This window comes from Alligator sinensis, unplaced genomic scaffold, assembly GCF_000455745.1.
Source record: "Alligator sinensis unplaced genomic scaffold, ASM45574v1 scaffold441_1, whole genome shotgun sequence".
NCBI lineage: Eukaryota > Metazoa > Chordata > Crocodylia > Alligatoridae > Alligator > Alligator sinensis.
The window spans coordinates 140,253-159,447 of NW_005842313.1; the positions used below are offsets into that span (position 1 = coordinate 140,253).

Sequence of the window (19,195 nt, forward strand, 5' to 3'; positions counted from 1 at the left end):
ACAAGACCTTTTGTTGTCTGCTTTAAGTAAAAAAATATGTATCTTGCAAAACTGTTTATGAGTCTGTGAGGATGCCTGAATGTCAGAAACCTGAATAGCCCTCCTATCACAATATATTACAGCATATGGGATATGGTTCCCCCAGGTAGCCCAGTAAGCTTACTCAACATGAGGTGCAGTGCATGAAAGATCCCAATACCACGTGTGAATACTATGTTGGCAGCATGTGGACTGGGGGTTGCTTTGCTAACTGAGCTTAAAAAAAATGTCAGTGGCATTTAAGGAGGAAGCTGGGGATGGGGAAACCATTTATGAGGTTCATTAAGAACGGGTGCTAGGGAGAACTTCTCTCTGCTGTGTATGTTTATTAGGTGCCATTCAGCACACTGGCAGTCACAGCTCAGAGAGACTCAGGAAGGGCAAGTTTGTAACTGAGGTGGATTTGTAGTTGTGTGGAGACAAAAACCTGCAACAGACAGAAACTGAGGTGCATTGACAGAGTTGTGTGGGGAACGCTTACACAGCATTTCCTCATGCAATACCAGTGTAATTAGTCACGATCATTAGAACTAAAATTCACTGAACTCCCCCTCCTCCCAAAAGAAATAAAAAATTAAAACAAAAGTAAGAAGTGGTTACCAGGCTGATGCTGGTGCTGTAAAGCCAGATCTCCATTCCTCGCCTTTGAACGTATGATAGCTTCCTCTTGGGAAGAAGCAGCAGTGACTCTATCATGTCTACTAGCTTTGAAAGAGAAACCTCTCTAGTCACCCTAGGTGTCGCCATGCAGCTGAGAACATTGGAAGATGAATGGTTCTGTTTGCAATCTGAGTTTGATGCAGAGAGAGGAAAGAGGGGTGGGTGTCAATCCTGCAGAGATCAACATATGCTCCAGGAAAGCTGATCCATGAAAACTACAGCCCAGATCCAGCAAGATGTCCTTAACCTGAAACTGCCATTCATATGAAAATATTTCTCTTGGTTTTCTTTTCAAGGGAGGGGATGAAAGAGTTAAATGCCTAAATGCCTCAAATCAGCAATGTTAGCATTTGTGTTGGCTTATGTGACCATTATGCCACCTTACAGTGGCCCCTACTTAACCAAATAATTCCCTTCTCCACCAATAAAACTATCTAGATCATCAGTCAGTCAGGCTAGTTAACAGCTAAGAAGTAGCTGTCTTTAAAAGAACCTGATGAAACAGCTGTCACTGAGGAACAACAGTACAGTTGCATTCATTGTGTCTACTGTAAAGTAAGCAGACTGCAAAAATTATCTACCAGAACTGCAGGCATGATTCCCAGTTGAGTTTGAACACTCAGATCTTTATCATTCCCAATTCAGTCTCTTTTCTTTTGTTTTGCTCCCTCTCCATCCATATTTCATTCCTCCTATCTGACCACATGAGAACAACTGTCTTCAACTATGTAAAGTATGTCTCTCTTTATTCTAAGTGAACCTCTAAAACATTGGGTGATATCTTGTACGGAATATGCTGAGTATAACTACACTCTATTGTACTGTGCTGTACTAGTGACTAGAAAACTAGTTCCCTCTTGCAGCCTGTTGATGCCCACCTAGGACTGTCAACCAGGTGAAGCAGAAAAGCCACATCTTCGTGGCACTGGGACCACCAAGTCAACAAACCCTGTCCATGCAGGGGAAGAAAAGTGCATAAAGAGGCTGGATATGTATCAACCCAAGTGTGAATATGCAGGACCTATGGCAGGCTTAGTCAAAAGACAAGGGTGCTTACTGTTTTCCCTCACCAAGACACATTCCCAAAACTACCGCTACACAGGCCTCATTTAGCACCTTATTGAACATACCACCATGAATCCCCTTGTCCTAACCACAAAAAAGTCTCTCTCACTAGCGTGCTATACAGACAAATGTAGACCTCAGTGTAAGGCTAAAGCTATACTGAAGTCCTTAGATTTCAGCGTTACGTGCCTTGTGCTAGAACACAGGGCCAGCCTTACACAAAGGTGGTTGATTCTACCTCTATATTATATCTTTAGATCTACTGAAAACATAGAAATATATAAATATATAAGATCTTATTTATAGATATATAGGCATGTGATTTTATTTCTTGTACTGTGTGTATATGTACTGGGATGTGCGTATATACAATATATAGACTGTATGCATATTTACTGTATACATACACTAACTTACATGCACACACATTATACATGTCTCCAAAGGAGACAGGAATTGCATAGGCATTACTGGATTGAGAGTACAATGGTCGGGGGAGCAACGTACCATTTCTCTGCTTTTATAGCATTGAGAGGGAAATCTGGCAAAAGCAGAGCATGTTGCTACTTGTTTGCAAGCTGGCTGTCTTGGTGGTTTTAGCCATTGGCCAAGCAAAAAGCAATGCTAAGTTAAGAAAGAAATGTAACCCCAAAGAACTCTGGTGGCCAACTGGTTGAGTTTGTGTTGTGTGCTAGCAATGGACTGGGCCTGAACAGTGTCTGAGAACCCAGACCAGCAACTGTGCAAACAGTACATGTGGATAATGCAAAGATCAACTCAACCTTTAAAGCAAAGAACATTCCAGGAACTTGCCTACTTAAGGACACTCTTGCATATTTGGTTCATGATCCTTCCAACATGCATCTGCTCTTCTTGCACTTTTGCTAATATGGGAAGAGCTTTGGTCTCTTTTTCCATGAGGATTGTCCCTGTTGTATTCAGTCTAGTGGCCGGGAGGCCTAGACTTTATGCAGCCACTGGGAGCCCCTGTAGTTGGCTATGTGCTTAGTGGGTATCTGCCAAATAGCAGGATAAGAGTAGAGAAGCCTGAGCAAAAGGGCATAGGGGGAACTGGCAATCAATCCCCCCAAAGACTAGCTATATAAAATCAAGTGTCTGGAGAAATGTGTATTAGTCACAGTCAGATACCCCAGGTAAGAGGGAAAAGGAAAAAAACCCCTCAAGGAATAACAGAATCATCATATCTTTCCTGTTGAGGATGTTCACAATACCAGGAGCAACACCTTCAAAACAATACCCTCCTAGCTTGAAGTAGCAGGAGGGGGAATCAGTTAAACCTGATCCCATTTGCACAGCTTCCCTCCTAACTTCAGGCAAAATCTATGACAGGTATCTCCTGCTACCCCATCAGAGTTGTATTGCAGTGCAGTAGGTTGCTGCTGTTGCTGCTACTACTACTACTGCTATGCTGGATCTCCACCAGCGTTGAGAACTGGCACCCTCTGCTGTCACTCAGATATCACTACATCAGAACCTTTCAACTTCTCTTTAGGTTGGCCTGCATAAGAAATCAGACAACTGAAAGTTGTAAAGACAGTAATGGAACATATCTGCTTTCACAAAAGCCTTACTTGGTACCAGTTCTGAAAAAACAAAGGGGGGTGAATAAAGCATTTGGCATTAAAAATCAACAGTAATTCTACAAGTATAACAGTTTTTCAGTTGGGGCCCCTATATTGTGAACCTTACAGTAGACCTTGCTTATTCTTGCAGTTGTATTTAAATCCCTTGGCCTACCTATGTGAGAAAGGGTTGTAAACCCAGATCTTTATGTAAATAAATCTGCAAGGAAAGCTCCCTACATTAATCATGTGCAAAGATGTTATTTGCTTTGTGAAGCACAATGAAGACTCCTTTGTGTTGCACAAGCCTGACTATTGAACAAAATACTTGCGTTTCTTAATAGTTAAATGCTAGGAATCTCTTGCCTTTTCAGTTAGCAGATCTTAGCAGCATGCAGCCACTAGGAATTACTCATTCATTGACATTACTTCACTGATACCGTGTAGGGTAGTTTTTGCAAGAGAAGACACCACTGCTTTCCAGGCAGTCTAAAAAGAAAACACCCTATACATCTATATTACTCCAGTAGTGAGAACGTGTACAGCTAAAGAGAAGTAACACCAATGATAAACTGTATTAGAAAATGAAATGTGACTGTCACAAATGTCATTTATAAGCCAGTCTTTGGTGGCTTGCACCTTTCCAGCATAGGGATGTCTTCTTTTGCAACATCAGCAAAAAAGGATGATGGGGTAGAGGTTGTAAACAGGCTTTTCCGTGGCTTGAACACTGGTTTGAACAAGAAGCAGGTGAGCTTTACTGTTTATAAACGTATTTGTGGATTGGCCACGTGTCTCTTTCCAGCAAGACAGCCACAGAATCTGAAGCTCTGTTCTGAAAAAGAGCCATAGGCCAATTAACTTTTTCTGTTTGGAAGATAATGGACAGATCTGTTAGGGTGAAGAGATGGATCCCTTGGAGCTCCTAAGCTCTTGTTCTGAAGAAAATAAAGAGAGTGGAAGCTGTCTTTTGTTTCCCTTAAACTCAGAGTAGCTTACATCAAGTACCTTTTTTTACGGTTGCCATTTCTATTGCTGAAGATTTCCCAGATATCTGAGTGTAGTTAGAAAGTACTGTAATAAGAAACTAATAAGCCCATCCTATTCCTGCTCTGCTGCTGGATTAGTTGCGCTTCCTCAGTATCTAAATTCACATTGTCCAGTTACAGCGGAAAGCTTAGGCAATGTTTCTTTGGGGGGACTTTGTTTTTTATCTTCTCAGATTTTGGGTAAAGAAGGTATAGAACAGATTCCAAAAGGAAACCTGATCTGGGTGGGTTTGTGATGGTGAAATGGGTAGTGTTTTACTTCGCAGGCCAGCAGCGGTTGAGAACACTGTCTCTACAAGAAACTCTCCTGTATATCTGAACAAGGGGTTGCCTGAGTCTGCAGTTTCAGAGGGCAATCTGGTCTAGTTTTCCTCATCTGGGAAGCTGAATAATCCGAAGAAAATCTCTGTTGGGAGAGGAAGGGGAGAAGCGGACCCTCAGCAATATATTATGATAATTCACTTGCCAGGTATTACATAATGCCTTCCCTATGCTGATATGGAACAGTGTCTTGACCTGACTTGCTTGTGGACTTGGATGAGGATTTCAGGGGAAAGCATTCCAGTTCCTGGTTTCTAATACAAATAGCTGTCTGGATTCACACTAGGCATTATCTACCAAGCTCACTCTGGTGCATCTGTCCTAGCATACGCATTTCATTTACTGTATGGGGTGAGGCAGAGACAGAGAGGAAGGAGTTAAGTGCTTCAAACTGTATTCCATCCCATCAGCTATCACAGGCTCCATAGTCTATTTTGACCCTTTCAAAACTGACCAAATAAACTGTCCTATTATAATAGCATATAGCACAGAGTAAGGATGAGAGGTATAGGAATCTTTGCAATATGTACTTCAAGCAGTGTTCATCTCTCCTCCTCACCATACCCCAAAAGGGTTGATTTACAGATAGGATACATTTTCAAATGCATCAGAATAACTAGTTCTGCCATGTCCAGGGGTTGAGGAGCTGAGCTGGAAGATGGCAGCTCAATCGCATGTCTTCACCTGACCTGTGTGCTTCTGTTCAGGGCAAAGTAGTTTGGGAGGGGATGGGATCCAGGTAGAGGTGTGTGGATTTGTTGGGGAAGACAGTGTGTGAACCCTGGCAGTGAAAGTGACTCCAAGAGAGATTGGTTTCAGACATGCTACATTACCATTGAAAACAAAAGTTTAAAAAATAATTATATATATATATATATATATTTATATAAATGAAAAGCTATCAACTAGCAGCAACGGTTCTAGAGATATCTTAGCACCAAGACCAAGGGCAGGGGGTAATAGGAGAAAAGAAAGGTTCAGTGTTGCTGACACCACCATGTTTCCAAATAACAACACTTGGCACAAGACTTGTCCCTCTAGGAAGTGAGAACATGCCAGCCTGATTCTTCTGGGTAACTATGTTTCACCCCTGTGATGCTCCAGCCAGGTTGATGCTGCCCATGCCACATCAGCAGAGCAAGGCACTAGCATCTGTGGAATTTTTGCACCTTATTTAGTTATTGATTTTTGCTTTTTCTAACCTGAATTGACATTATGTAAATATATGGATCTCATTTGCTTTTAAAAAAATCTCACTTATCATTTAAAGTGTTAGTCCCACTTTCAAATTTCTGCTGGACTTTGCACCCTTTTCAAAAAAGGAAGAAATATTTCACAGGAAGAAGTACAGCGTTCCTTCTTCCTTTTGTCATCATTCTGCCATGTTGTGGAACACCTTACCTTGGTCACAAGAGAGTACATGAACCTTTAAAGGACATCATCACATGATTATAACCCAAGATGGATCTTGCATTGATATCCCCTGCCACAGAACTATAGCAGGTTTTCTTTCACTCATTCAAAAAACAAAATAAAACAAAACAGAAACAAAAATCACAACAATCTATGATTATAAAGACATAGTATAAATAATGTAAATTAGAATATAATTTTTAAGCCCTAGAATCTCTACCCTATGATGGGTTTTGACTCACCGGCTGTCTAGCTTCCACAGCAGCCCTGGTTTTTAATGAAGAGTTGTATATATTTTTAAATCTCCTATAATATAAAAATATAAATGCAAAATTTCCCCCGCCTTCTCTATTATGCTATTTTATAGTCTGCACATGACATTGTATTATAATATGTATAACTGGTAGTTGGGTTATCACAAGGGGAGCTGAAAGCCTTGCCTTACTCCACAGCCCACCGGTGGGGAGAACTGAGAATGAGATATCACAGTTTAGCTGAGACTTTTTTTTCTAAAATAGAAGGGAAAAAAAAAAAGAAAAAAGAAAAACCAAGCCCCTCAACAGCCTCTGTAAGTGAATAAAGCTTCTATTCAAAACAAGAGGGATCCCAACATATATGAACAGGGTGCTCTGTCGGAAATCAGGAATCTACTGGTCATCACCGAAGGGCTCAAATGGCTCAATAACTGGACTAAAGTGTGAAAAGAGAATCAGGAAATTAAAATAAAAAACTACACATACAAAGGAAGCTACTGTGAGGAGGAGGAGGTTGACAGAGACCCGTCATCTAGCTTATAGATTGTTACGTTTCAACATGTAGAGTATGGCCCCAGCACATGCTTCTGAAGAATGAAATGTTGCCACCTACACTGCAGCTGCCATGTTTGGAGACATCAGTAAATTTCAAACATTGTCTCATTCTTAAAATTCCACTTAGCTTCTATCAGACGCACATCGCCTTAACTTTAAATTTTCAGTGTGGGTTTTTCATATATATAATATATATATATATATATATATATCTTATATAATATATCAAAGTTTAGAGTATAGATTTAAAAAAAAAATTATTCAACAGCTTTCTGAAGTTGAGGCATTCCTTCCTAAATATCAGGGTAAAATTCAGAGCCGTGGTCCATGCTCTGCAGCATCGGCTTCTGATCAAGGGAGGACATTCTGCTCAGCATTTCTGCTGACAGTGCATAACTATTGCCTGATTTCTCTTCAAACCAACTATCTAGTGCTCTCTTGCAATCAAAGTTGGCAATGGCTGGCCCATTAACAGCAATCGTCAAAAGATCACTGAGCTGTTCCAGAGTGAGGCGAGAGCGGTTGTTTTTGCGCACTCTCTGAAGGGCATTGCGTCCCTTCTCACAGCAGGCTGATGAGGTGGGAAGGACTTTAAGGATCTGAACTATTTTATTTAACAGTGGGAATCTCTGTTTGTATTTACAAATGTGACCAAGTAAGTCTTTAAAACCATTTTTGGTATAATAATCCACCTTGAGTTCTCGCCATTCCATCAGCAAACTTCCTCTGATGTCCATTCCTTCTCTGCAAACCTCTCTGGAAAATGATGGGACTGTTTCCAGGTGTTCAAATATCTGCACCATGTCTTCCTTTCCATAGCTCATGAGCTCCTCAGTGCTTCTGGGCCAAGCTGCAAGGTCAAATACCTGACATGCTTTCACAAATGTCCGGCTACGTGAATCAAACCTTTGGGCTAGGATCACTTGGGTCTTCTGGCAGATCTTTTCTCTGATTGACTGGAATTTGGCTTCAGCCACCCGTAGATTTTTCACAGCAATGCCATTAAAGCTTTCTCGGAAGTTCTCTTCAAATTCCTGCAAATATTCCCCAGGCGAGTCTGCAAGCCTGCTGATCTCCTGGATAGCCTCCTCTATTTTGTCATCCACTTGTGACACAAGGAGATATTCACCTTGGAAGACATAGGCGAGGCGTGAAAGCACAGCGATCACATCCAGCAAGAAGTAGATTAGTTTAATCGACTGGTAGTCCATAAGGAACTGCAGGAGAGCCAAGGCAATGGCAGAAGCATCCGCTCTTTGTGTTTGACCACTGACATCTTTCAGATGGGCCACAACTTCCAGGTAATCCTTGATTAGAGCATTAAGGACATTCTGCTCCCCAATGATCCACTTCACTGCTCGGATGTCTCCCAAGAACTCGGTCTCCTCACAAAGAGTGGCAGCAGTGACTCGCAGCTCGCACATTAACTTGGGGGAGTAACGATAAAAGCTGAGTAACTGCTTCAAATTGTTTTCTAGCTCCTCCAGACATGGAAGCTCTTTTCCACTGATTGCATCTAAAATTTCCAAGTGAGGCCTGTGTACCATAAATGGCAAGCAAAGCAACCAAGGTAATGTCTTTCTGATTGTCATGAACAAGTTAGCTCTCAGGCTGGCAGTAATGTTAGCACCATCTACTCCCAAACCAATAGTTGGCTTCTCATCCTGCAATCTTATTCCCAAACTGGAAAAAGCCCTGTCCAATGCTTGGAGGTAACTGTCTGTTGTTGAAAAACCCAGTTCTTGAAGAGACAGGAATTCAGTTGCTGGAGGCCCATCACTGCTTGTGTACTGCACATAAACTGCAACTGTGTCAGCCAGCAAGTCATCACTCTGCCCATCCAGGATGATGCTGAGGAAGGGAGATTGCCTGATCCGTTCCACCAGATCCTCTCGAAGAGCCCGGGCAATATGATGAATTAAGATTTGGCAGTCTCCTTCATTCATGTACTGATCCACCACTTTGAGTTCACACTTTCTCAGTAGTTCTGCAAGAGGCCTAAAGTCATAGTAGGGCCTGCCTTCCAAAGCCAAGTGGTAGGCCGTGTTGAAGAGCAGGGTCATATTTCGGCACATCTCTTCTGTCTTCTCTGGATGCATTCTGAGCTTGTAGAGCTGCAGGCACTTCTTGTGGAGGTTGCTCTGGCTGTGAAGCTTTATAGTGTGTATCTTGAACTGCTTAGAGCCAATGATGAAGGCTGAAGTCCGAGAGGATTGCACTGTGTACTGCCTACAAACGTGGCACCACATTTCATTTAATGTTGGGGAGTACCGTAGAAACCAGAACTTTTTAAGCCATTCTTGTTTGAAGCGTCGAATCCTCCTGCCAGTCACAGAAGACATCTTGGAAGGCTCATCTGTAGCAGCTATCATATCATTGGATACCGATTCATCGGCAGAATCCACCTCCTGGTCATCATCCTCCATGATTGTAGGAACCGAGATGATGCTTTCCGAAGCTGCAAAAGAAGAAGGAAAATTAAAAGGAAGAAAAGAGAAAAAATATTTACAAAGCTTCAGAGCTATGGCAAACATTCAAAAGATAATGCAGAATGTTATCCTGCTTTGAGCAGGGGGTTGGACGAGATGACCTCCTGAGGTCCCTTCCAACCCTAATTTTCTATGATTTTATTATTTGGCCAAATTCTGTTGCATGCCCGACATTAAAGTAGAATATGGCCACCTGAATGTAAGTTTTGAAGAGAAATCAGAGGTATTTTATATAACTCTTAAACATACCACGTCTCTTGGTCAACAAGAAGATAAAGGCCATTCTGACCACTTTGTGGGGTACCCAAAAGTAAACATGATGCTGCTTTGCTAAAGAAAATTAGTAACTGACAGCATATGCTCGAGGGTAATGAAACAAGTCTCTGAAAGGAATGCATGCTTGCATTAAGACAGCAGAGTATACAGTGAGTGCTTCCAAAGGAAAGAATGGATTTGTTACACTTCACACACATGCAGGAAGTCAGTATGTTTCAGTTTCAACATTCAAAGTAATTCAGACTTTCAAGTACAGTTTCCTGGTAGCTCCAAAAGGATCACACTGCTGCCACTGAAAAAGAAAGCATCAAAAATACAGCAGACAAGTCAGCTGCAATGGAATTTCTTTTTTTTATTGACAGTGTATTCATTACAATGGAAACAAATAGAACAAGTTGTTATTACAGAAGATTTCCCAAACAATGTCTTCCCAGTGGGCTCACAGTATCAGCTCCTGCCCCCCAACTCAGCAAAACACGGCTCTAATGTTTCTATAAAACACAGTGTTCCCCATAATGGCCAAGCTGGAACATTTTAGGCCTGCACACAGTATACAGTGATGTCCTAAATTTTCCTATGCAGTGTTTGAAGAACATTCTTATTCTCCATGACTTACCTGTGGGGTCAGAGAACTCTTGAAGCTCAGGTACCTGAGGTGCTAGAGCAGGCTGCTCAGGTAACTTGCCAGATCTCAACATGTCTAGCTCAGCCTGCAGTTCTCGGATCTTCTTTTTCAACCTTATGCAGTTGGGACAAAAGGAAGTTGTGGGGATTTCATGTGAATTGCCTTGAGTGGATGCCAGAGATGGTTCAGTAGGGCTGTCTGCCTTGAGTGACAGAGGCTCTTCTTCTTCATCTTCCAGGAGACCCATCTCTTTGGCTGTGCTAAAAGAGGAACTATGGGGGACCTTCCATTCTCCCTCACTTCGGTTTCTGCTGAGGTTTGGGGAGCTATGCTGAATGGTAGTTCCACACCTTTCAAAGACATCTTCAGTCTGGTATTTAGATGCCTTTCTAATGGAAAGTGGGGTGCTCGTGGTTAGCTGGTGCTCTTCCAGCTTTGCTGACTCCAGGGAAGCCTCTAAGACATCTTTGAAGATGAGATCTATCTTCTTTTTCTTTGTCTGGGGATGGGATTCTGCTTCTTCACAGCTCCGCTTGTAAGGGCTCTTCCCTTGCTTCAATGTGGTAAGCTGAAGAGGGCCTCTCATGTCCTCTTGATTTTCCACATTTTTTTCTGACTTTTCTCTCTGTGATTTTTTATCGCCTAGAAAGGAAAATGAGGGGGTCGGGGATTATCATAGGGAACTACGCAATATTCCTCAATCTAAAACTAAAAAAAAAAAAAAAAAGAAAAGGCAGGCTGAGTCCCTGCAGATTTGTATGTGGCATTACAAATAAGGAAACTGATAGCAAATTCAACGGAAACCAAGAAGATAAGCTCTACTACTGGGCAAGCCTTCAAAAGAGACAGTCTCTATAACCACACAGGAGTAGGACCCACACATTTAAAGAGAAGAAAAAAATACAGGCAGCTTGTTTTATGTAACAGGTATAACCAACCTGTGCTGGATTAAGACTATAAGGTCAACTACTGATTACAGTCGAACCCTATGCCCTGTGCCCAAATGCCTACTGGCTTGCTGGAAGAACAGCGACTGTTTTGACTTGGTAAAAGGTATCAGGTGTACAGCACATGAAGCATGAGATTCAGAGTTTTCCACAAGAACCACAAATGTCTGCTCATTAACAACCAGAAGCTTAGAAGCACTCGTTCTGTTTCAGTCTGGAGGCTCTTCCAGAGATGAGAGAGCACAGGAAACAAAAACTTGCCCTCTTAATCCCCATGGTACATGTCTCCAACTGAGCTAGAACTGATGAACTCTCTCCTAAGCTGGGACATCTAGCTTGTCCCTATGGACTCTAAGAAAGTGGCCATCATTCAAAGATAAAAAATAAAAGCAACATTACACAAAGTATTAATTGCTCAAAATAAAGGGAATAGCCATATTTCCTTACCTGGAAATTCAAAGGATGATAGGTTTGGTTCAATTCCATCTTTCTTCTATCTTGTAAATAACTTCAAGCATTGGTGGCTTCCCAAATAAGACGTTGCTTTATGCTGATTTTTTTTGTTTGGTTTTAAAATAAGTTCATGTTTTCAAAACAGCTACAGTGTAAGCGCTACTAGTGTCTCGCTGAGGAGAACAATGCTAAGGATGCAGAAAAGATGGAAGACTGAAAACAACTTAGATATGGAACTGTATGGAGGGCTGGACTGGACGTTGCAGAGATTTCATGCTGGGTTCTTAGGGTAAGGTTGCATCCCCACTTGCCTTCTGGTATGAAACAATGCAACAGACTCAACATATTTTGCTACTGTGTTTCTAAGGGCAGAGCTTGGATTTATTAGCTTTTTGTTTTCTTCATTGCAGAGGATTTCAACCACTGATTAAGTGACCTTAAAAGAGATGGTCTCTTTTAATCAATTACTCTTTTATAATTAAGTAAATACTGTGGCCTCATGTTAAGCTATTTGAGCACATAAGAAACCCTCCCATAAAGCCAAGAAATTAGGGCAGAAACAAAAGGAAAAACAATAGAAGCTCTGTCACTCACTGGGAGCTTTTTTAGAATGCATCTTTTTTCTTGACAGGTTTTGGAAGACTTTGCATTTTTGGGTGTTTTAAACAGAACATTTTTTAAAACAGATTCTTATTTTCTAATGGCTAAAGGTGAGGCACTTCAGAGCAGAAACCAGGAGTTCCAAATGAAAAATGCATGTGATGATCGTGTCTGCATTTTTCTTATGTGATGCTGAGTCCAGGGTAGCAAGGGACTAGCTCACTAAGATAGCTGGAGGTTTTTATATAGGCTTTCCCATCTATCTCAATATAACAAGCTCCAAGTGGCTGGATACTGTAGGTTCTGGTGAGCCCAGATATAGTTCTCTATTACACTCATAGCTTCACTTACAGTGGACTATCACTTTTAATTCTCGATCTGTAGAAACAGAAGATCCAAATGCAAGTGCGTATGTTTGTGTGGTGGGGGCCAGAGATGCATACAATTTGGCAATGGGCATTCATACAAAGACTAATATTGGGAGAAACATCAATGGAAGACTTCCCTGCCAGGTAACCCACCTTGGACCCTGCACACATACTGTTTTCCTTCTAATATTTTCTGAACGTTTCAAAATACTTGAGCATCTGGTGTGCACATGGGATGAAAACAAAATCCCTAATGCTTGTGCATACACATACAATAGTTAATATAACTGTTAATGTAATACATGCATATTCACCAAATATTATCAACGATATATCATGACATTCAGAAAGTGTAAAACTACAGGTTGACAGAGAATCAACAGGGCTTCCAAGAGGCCCTGTCCTCCCCCTATTTTAATAGGAGACACCTTTTACCAAGTCAAGGCAGCAGCAGCTGTGCCATAGCACACAGAGGATTTTTAATGATAAAATTATATTTAGTTTTGCTGCCTCTCAGAGGCCCTGCCATTCTGTGGCTGGGCTTGGAAAGAAATTCCTTCATTCCCAAAGCTGTAGCATCAGATAGACAAATACATGCATAGCAATATCTTGTCTTCCCCTATAGTTTCTTGCATTGGGAATTTCATACTGGCCTAAAGGAACACTGGATTTGCTCCAGCATGACTATCCCTATAATGAGACAGCAATTCTAATCCAGGGAAAAATTGGTCTGAATCTAATGACCAGTAAAAAAATCTCCTATATGTCATATAAGCCCTATAAGGCTGTGTGCTTGAGGAGTCTCTTGTTGATGCAGTGTTGTTCTCAAATTAACTCATGGAAGAAAGAGGAGATAAATTAAGCCAGGAAATCAGAGATACAAACATATCAAGAAAACTTCACTTTCACATTCACACAAACCTATCCAAAGAGCTCCCTTAAACAGTTATTCACAGGAACCATAGAATTAGACATCTTACAAAGGGGAAGTCTAATATATGTCAATGCAGCAGCTTCACAACAGGGAGATTTATGAAGGAGAGAAGCTCCAATATTCATGTTTTATTTCAGTTTCTTACAAAACATAAAGTGAAGATATTCTGCTGTGATTTCAGACACCCTGAGGACAACTGCATTTTCTTTTGCACACATACCAAGCTGAATGGGGCTCTGTACTTACGGGCTTTGCTTTTAGAAATTCAGCACTTCTTGCACATGCTATGTATTATTTATTGATATTATGTCTATGATCCAAATCACAGAATGCAGGAAACTTGGCTAGAGAATGGCAAAAAAAAAGAAAAGGGATGAAGGAAGGGATGAAACTCACCTCTTGTGAGGTTCCTGTTAATAGTCTCCTGGGACATACTATGCAACCGCTTCATATAATCCTCACTGTACCAGACCCGCAGCCTCTCCCCAGGCCGGATGTCACGACAGGTTCGGAAGTATATCCTCTCACTGTGCTGAAAGGCCATCAAGTTCTGCTCTCTCTCCTCTCGGGATATGATCACATACCTGAGGGTAAGGTTATAAGGCAGATTTGAATAAAAAACTTTCTATCCTGTTTTTCCCACCCTTCACAGTCAAAGTCTACTGAACCACAACCACAATCATGCCAGAATGACCTTCAAAGAGAGCCAGAGAAACAGTAAGATTGGAGGGTATGGAATTATAGGTAATGATATGCAAATTGCTAGAGATACAGGACAATGAACATGAACAACTGAGGAATACTAAATAGTTTCTTTGGTCTGGGGTGCTTGTTTCTGCCTAGGAAAGAGGTTCTGACTCTTGCCGCTGTAACAACACGTGGCTGACCTGAAGGGATATCAGAGCCAGTGCTGGTGATAGTCACTCACCTTCAGCAAATTTCTTGCATAATATGTATTAAATGGAAATAGTGAATGCCTGGAATACACCGAACCCCATTCCATCCTCGGAGTCCCCCACATTCCTGGAGTCTCCTTAAAATACCAGAATATCCTGGACTCCCACCACTCCATCTGACAGCTTTCTAAACATCATCTCTCCCTTTAGTAGAAGCTATATTCCTTTGCCTCTCTTTTACTAAGCAATATCTGAGATGGCAAAAGGGCAGAGGTTCTGGTGGGCAGTAATATGTATATGAGACAAATTTCTAGGTTATAGCTAAAAAGGAAAGCATGGACTCCTCTGCTGACAGGTTTGCACCATGTTGGTATCCAAATACAAAAAAAGGTGCCAGCATGGAAAAACCACAGATGCTTGAAAGCTGATACCCATATTGATAATATTCTGCTGGTTTATTCTGAACTGTTTGAAGTTCAAATATGGGATCTGACTACCTGTTCTCAAATTTCAGCTCACTGAGAACATGGTAATTAAACATGTAAATCAGTCAATTTGCAGTTTGTAATATAACAATATATAAATCTAGAGGAAGGCTCACAGCATTCCTACTAGTGCCCCTTTTTTTTAATGGTGGAAGGAAGAAAGAAGAAAGAAAAGCATCCCATAGGCCCTAAAGATCTTCACTACTGCCACCACCAACCTCCTCAGAGTTACAGAGGATTGGATGCAGGCCCCTGTCACTATACATATACAACTGGTTGATATTTTTGAACACAGTGCAGAGGAATATTTTACAACATAGAATCTGCTTCTCCTTTGACTTCTTTTCCCTTCAGCCCTAAAAGACTCCAGATCTCAGAGATTCAAACTTCAACATAAGCCTCCTCCTACAGTCTTGTACTATATTACTCTTTATGAGTCAGCCTCAAAACATAGCACAATTTTCTCTTTGGCTAGCAAAATCTGAACATTTTCACTTGAATTCTCACACTCCCACAAAACTGCAGAGGGGAAATAATTCATAAACTTGACCAAGTTTTGCAAATACAAGAAAGAAGGTTGCAAGGCCTGGAAGTGGATGAAGCTCAACCACCTTTGGTTTTCATACTAAACAACAGTCTGGTTGACTGTAATCAGCTGTGTTTTAGACTATTGTGCATGTTCTCTATGATGCACTATAATCATTGATAATTCATTCAAACCACAGGCATTATTTCCTGCACCATGTTGGAGCAATGTAGTACCGGAACCAAATGTGAGAGTTAACATGTGGCTTGTGTCAGGACATCATGTATCTATGTTGCTAGTCACTTCACAAAAGATATAGTCAGACATTCAGAAAACACTTCCTAGAACACCCAGGAGATACTATGCCCTACTGCAGTTGTCACTAGCACAGGAGGATGGCTACCCCCAGCACAACTAAAGTGTCAGGATGCTTTCCAGATTTTGCAGCTGCTCTGCATCTCCAACTGCCCACTGACTTCAGTGGGAACAATGAGAAGGTCAGTCTGGTCCTATACACAAGCAGGATTAGTGTCAACTACTTAACATCTTTCACCAGACATTAACAACCTTTTAATGGAACATCTAGTGTTTAAATTCATCAGCCCAGTGAGAAGCAACCTTTCTGGAGGCCGTGCCACAAATTAGCCTTGTTCCTTACCCAAGTGCCATTCTAATCCACTTTCCCTGTCCAATCTTCTGTTCTGCTTTCTGCTCCCAGCCCCGTGCTCATGGACCAATTTGCTGCTTTGCTTTCTGCTGCCTGCTCTATCTACTGCAGGGCTGTCTGTCCCCTCCACTTGTGGCACCCGTGTTGCAGCTTGGCCACATCTGAATTAGCTGATGACAACAGTGCATTTTCTGGGCATCATAGTTTTCTACATCCCCATAACTGGAGTTGGCCAAAGGATTTTGAAAATTCAGTCAAGTTAAAGTTTGTTACATGGAAGAGGTTGAGAAGAAATTAGGTAGCATTTCCTACTGGGGCACACAGGAACAATTAGTGTTAAAACTGTATTTTCCCATTCACTGTTCACCAGGCTTCCCCAAACCACTCAACATTTCTGCTTGCTTATGAGAGGCTGTAAGGACCCAAAACTCCACCTCTCATATTCCCCTAACATTTATATTTCACGCGCCCAGCTTCCCCACCTACAAATCACGCTGGTTGTGCACTACTTCTTCCCTAGTGTCGCTCTAAACACAAACTGTTTAAATTGCCATTTCCTGACCTCCATCATACTGTGAACTAGGGAAAGTGGAAGAGACAGAGAGAAGGAAGGGCAAACAGAGAAACACAGCAGATGGTAAAATCCTGGATCAGACCAGGAGTCCATCCATATCAACCGAGTGTTGGAAAGTGGCCAATAGCAGCAATTTCTGAGGAAAGTGCAAAAAGCACAAAAAGGGCAGTTATAGAAATGGATGTCAAGCCTGGAAGCAAGTGGTTGGTTTTTACCTTGAAATAAGAGAGTTTAGAGCCTTTATATTTTCCCTTATCTACTCTAAATGGAGACAGTTTCATCCACGTAACAAATTGTCCTTGAATCTTAACAAGCTTCTAGCCTCAGGGTTATTGTATGGCAGCGAGTTCCACACTACACGTTAGCTATGCATCAAACAACAACACTTTTCTATTCGCCAGTTTAAAACATTCAGTTTTATCAAAAGTCATTGAACTGAGAACTGTCATCAGAACAAGGAAGTACATCCTAGACTTTGTGGTATGTTTGAATGAAGAAGACAGAAAATTCCTGGTTGGAAGGTCTGCATTTTTCCTAATAGACCTTACCCAGACAGATCTGGGTAAAGTCTAATAGAATTTACGAGGCAAAGGCTGCCAGAAACCTTCCCTCCCGGGCAGATCACCCCACTGTTGTCCTTGCCAACCTTGGAAACAGCCGTTTCCCTAGTTACTAAACACCTCCCACTGATTAGTCTGGGTCTTGCGTCCTGTCTACACACACACTAAAGTGACATAGTTCAGTATTTCTGGCAACTGATGTAGCTAAAACAGACCATCCCCTTTGTGTGGGCACAAGGCACTCAACTCAAAGCAAGGCCATCTACACAAGGGTGCTGGAGTCACACCAGCTTCTAAACAGATTTACTTGAAATGAATTCTGTGTTTAGTAGGGCTGTGTGAAATTTTGACTGGTGTTTTGTTTTGAAGCTGTTTCAATGCGTTTCAACCTCAAAACAGCGAAATTGAAACGAAATGAAAGGCTTTGAAACAGCTTCGAAACAAAACGAGGGCACTTGAAAATGTAGAAAGTTTTGAAACATTTCGAGTTTTGAAGCCAGGCCTGCTTGCAGCTAAACAGAAACTAAGGGGTGGGGGGGAGCAGGGGTAGGACTGCTCTGATATTGACATCTAGCTCCTGGTTCAATCCCCCAGCTCTCTGATCATTTCCCCAGCTCTTCCCAGGGGTGCAGGCCCCTCATCTGCGTGCGGGGTTTCACCAGGCTGCTGCTGCAGGCTGGGGCCAGTGGCAGCCACTTGGCGTTGCCCACGCCGAGTGCCGGGAAGACTGCGGTGCTGCCGCTGGCCCCAGCTTGAAGCGGCAGCCTGCTGAAACCTGGTGCGCAGATCCGGGGGCCGAAAAGCTGGGGAAATGATCAGACAGCTGGAAGAACTGAACAGGGAGCTGGGGGAATGTTCAAGGTCCCCCAGTTCTCGGTTGGGTTCCCCAGCTTCCCAATCTTTCCCCCAGCTCTCCGATTGCTTGCCCCAGCTCCTCCCGGGGGGGGCGTGGGAGCCTGGATGATGAGGGATGACAGCAGGCTGCTGCTGCTGGCAAGTGATGAGAGTCTTGTTTTGAACATTTTAAGGTTCAGTTTCCCAGAAACTCCTATACGTATCTCCTTGAAACCTGACAGGTGTCATGCCCTCAGGCGGGGCTATCCTCCCTGCAATTTTCATGCAAATTAGGCAAGAAATGACAAAGTGATAGGCATTTTCGCGATTCCCCATTATAGCCTATGGGTGAAACGTCGAAACGCGCCAAAAGTGAAACGAAACACCGTCCCTTCAAAATGGTGAAATGGAAGTTGAAACGAAACGGTGCTGGTTTGCACAGCCCAAGTATTTAGGCAAGAGCTTAAGACATAAATGGAAGAGCTTATTCCCAAGCAACTGTTCTAAGTTTTACTGGTCATTCCACAAGAAGAACAATACTAGTGACCCTGGACACACAAACCTATTCATGTAGAGTCATTTCTCTTTTGGTGAGAAGCACGCAGATTACAGGGTAAAGTGAAAATAATTAGCTTGAGCTTTCTTATGTGCGACAGTGTTATCCTCTATATTCCCTGGGTTAGACAGGCCTAAGCACAGATTAACAGCAAAGCCATCTCTAAGACTGAATGAAGACTTTGTCCAGCCTCCTCAAATTCAGCTAAATGCCATGCCCCAAGAGTGGACAGGTATTCATTATATACTGTGATAAAGAGGAGCCTTTCCTGTACTTGCTAGTATGTATTGACTTGGATCAATTCCTTAGCTGTTGGAAAAGTAAGTAGTAGTGACCCCAGCTATATAGAAGCTGGCCCTGAAGTATGTACTTTCAATCTGTCAGCTCTGTGCTCTTCTAAATTCCTTTTGACCGGCTTCTCTCTCTAGGCGAAATTTGTGGCACCTGGGTTATAGTATTTATGTAG

The 19,195-nt window shown here is 42.1% G+C and overlaps 1 protein-coding gene across 2 annotated transcripts in view; it reads right to left on the reverse strand.

The window, feature by feature from the left end:
- Positions 1 to 7,114: 7,114 nt before the first annotated feature.
- PRDM11 (PR/SET domain 11) overlaps positions 7,115 to 19,195 on the reverse strand; it is a 54,785-nt gene continuing 42,704 nt past the window's right edge. For both annotated transcript variants that reach the window (XM_006028423.3, XM_006028424.3), the window contains 3 exons: positions 14,028 to 14,215; positions 10,321 to 10,971; positions 7,115 to 9,397 (listed from right to left, as the gene is read on the reverse strand). In XM_006028423.3, the coding sequence (XP_006028485.1) occupies positions 7,233 to 9,397; positions 10,321 to 10,971; positions 14,028 to 14,215 (3,004 nt within the window). In that variant the 3' untranslated portion in view covers positions 7,115 to 7,232. The remainder of the gene's footprint in view (positions 9,398 to 10,320; positions 10,972 to 14,027; positions 14,216 to 19,195) is intronic.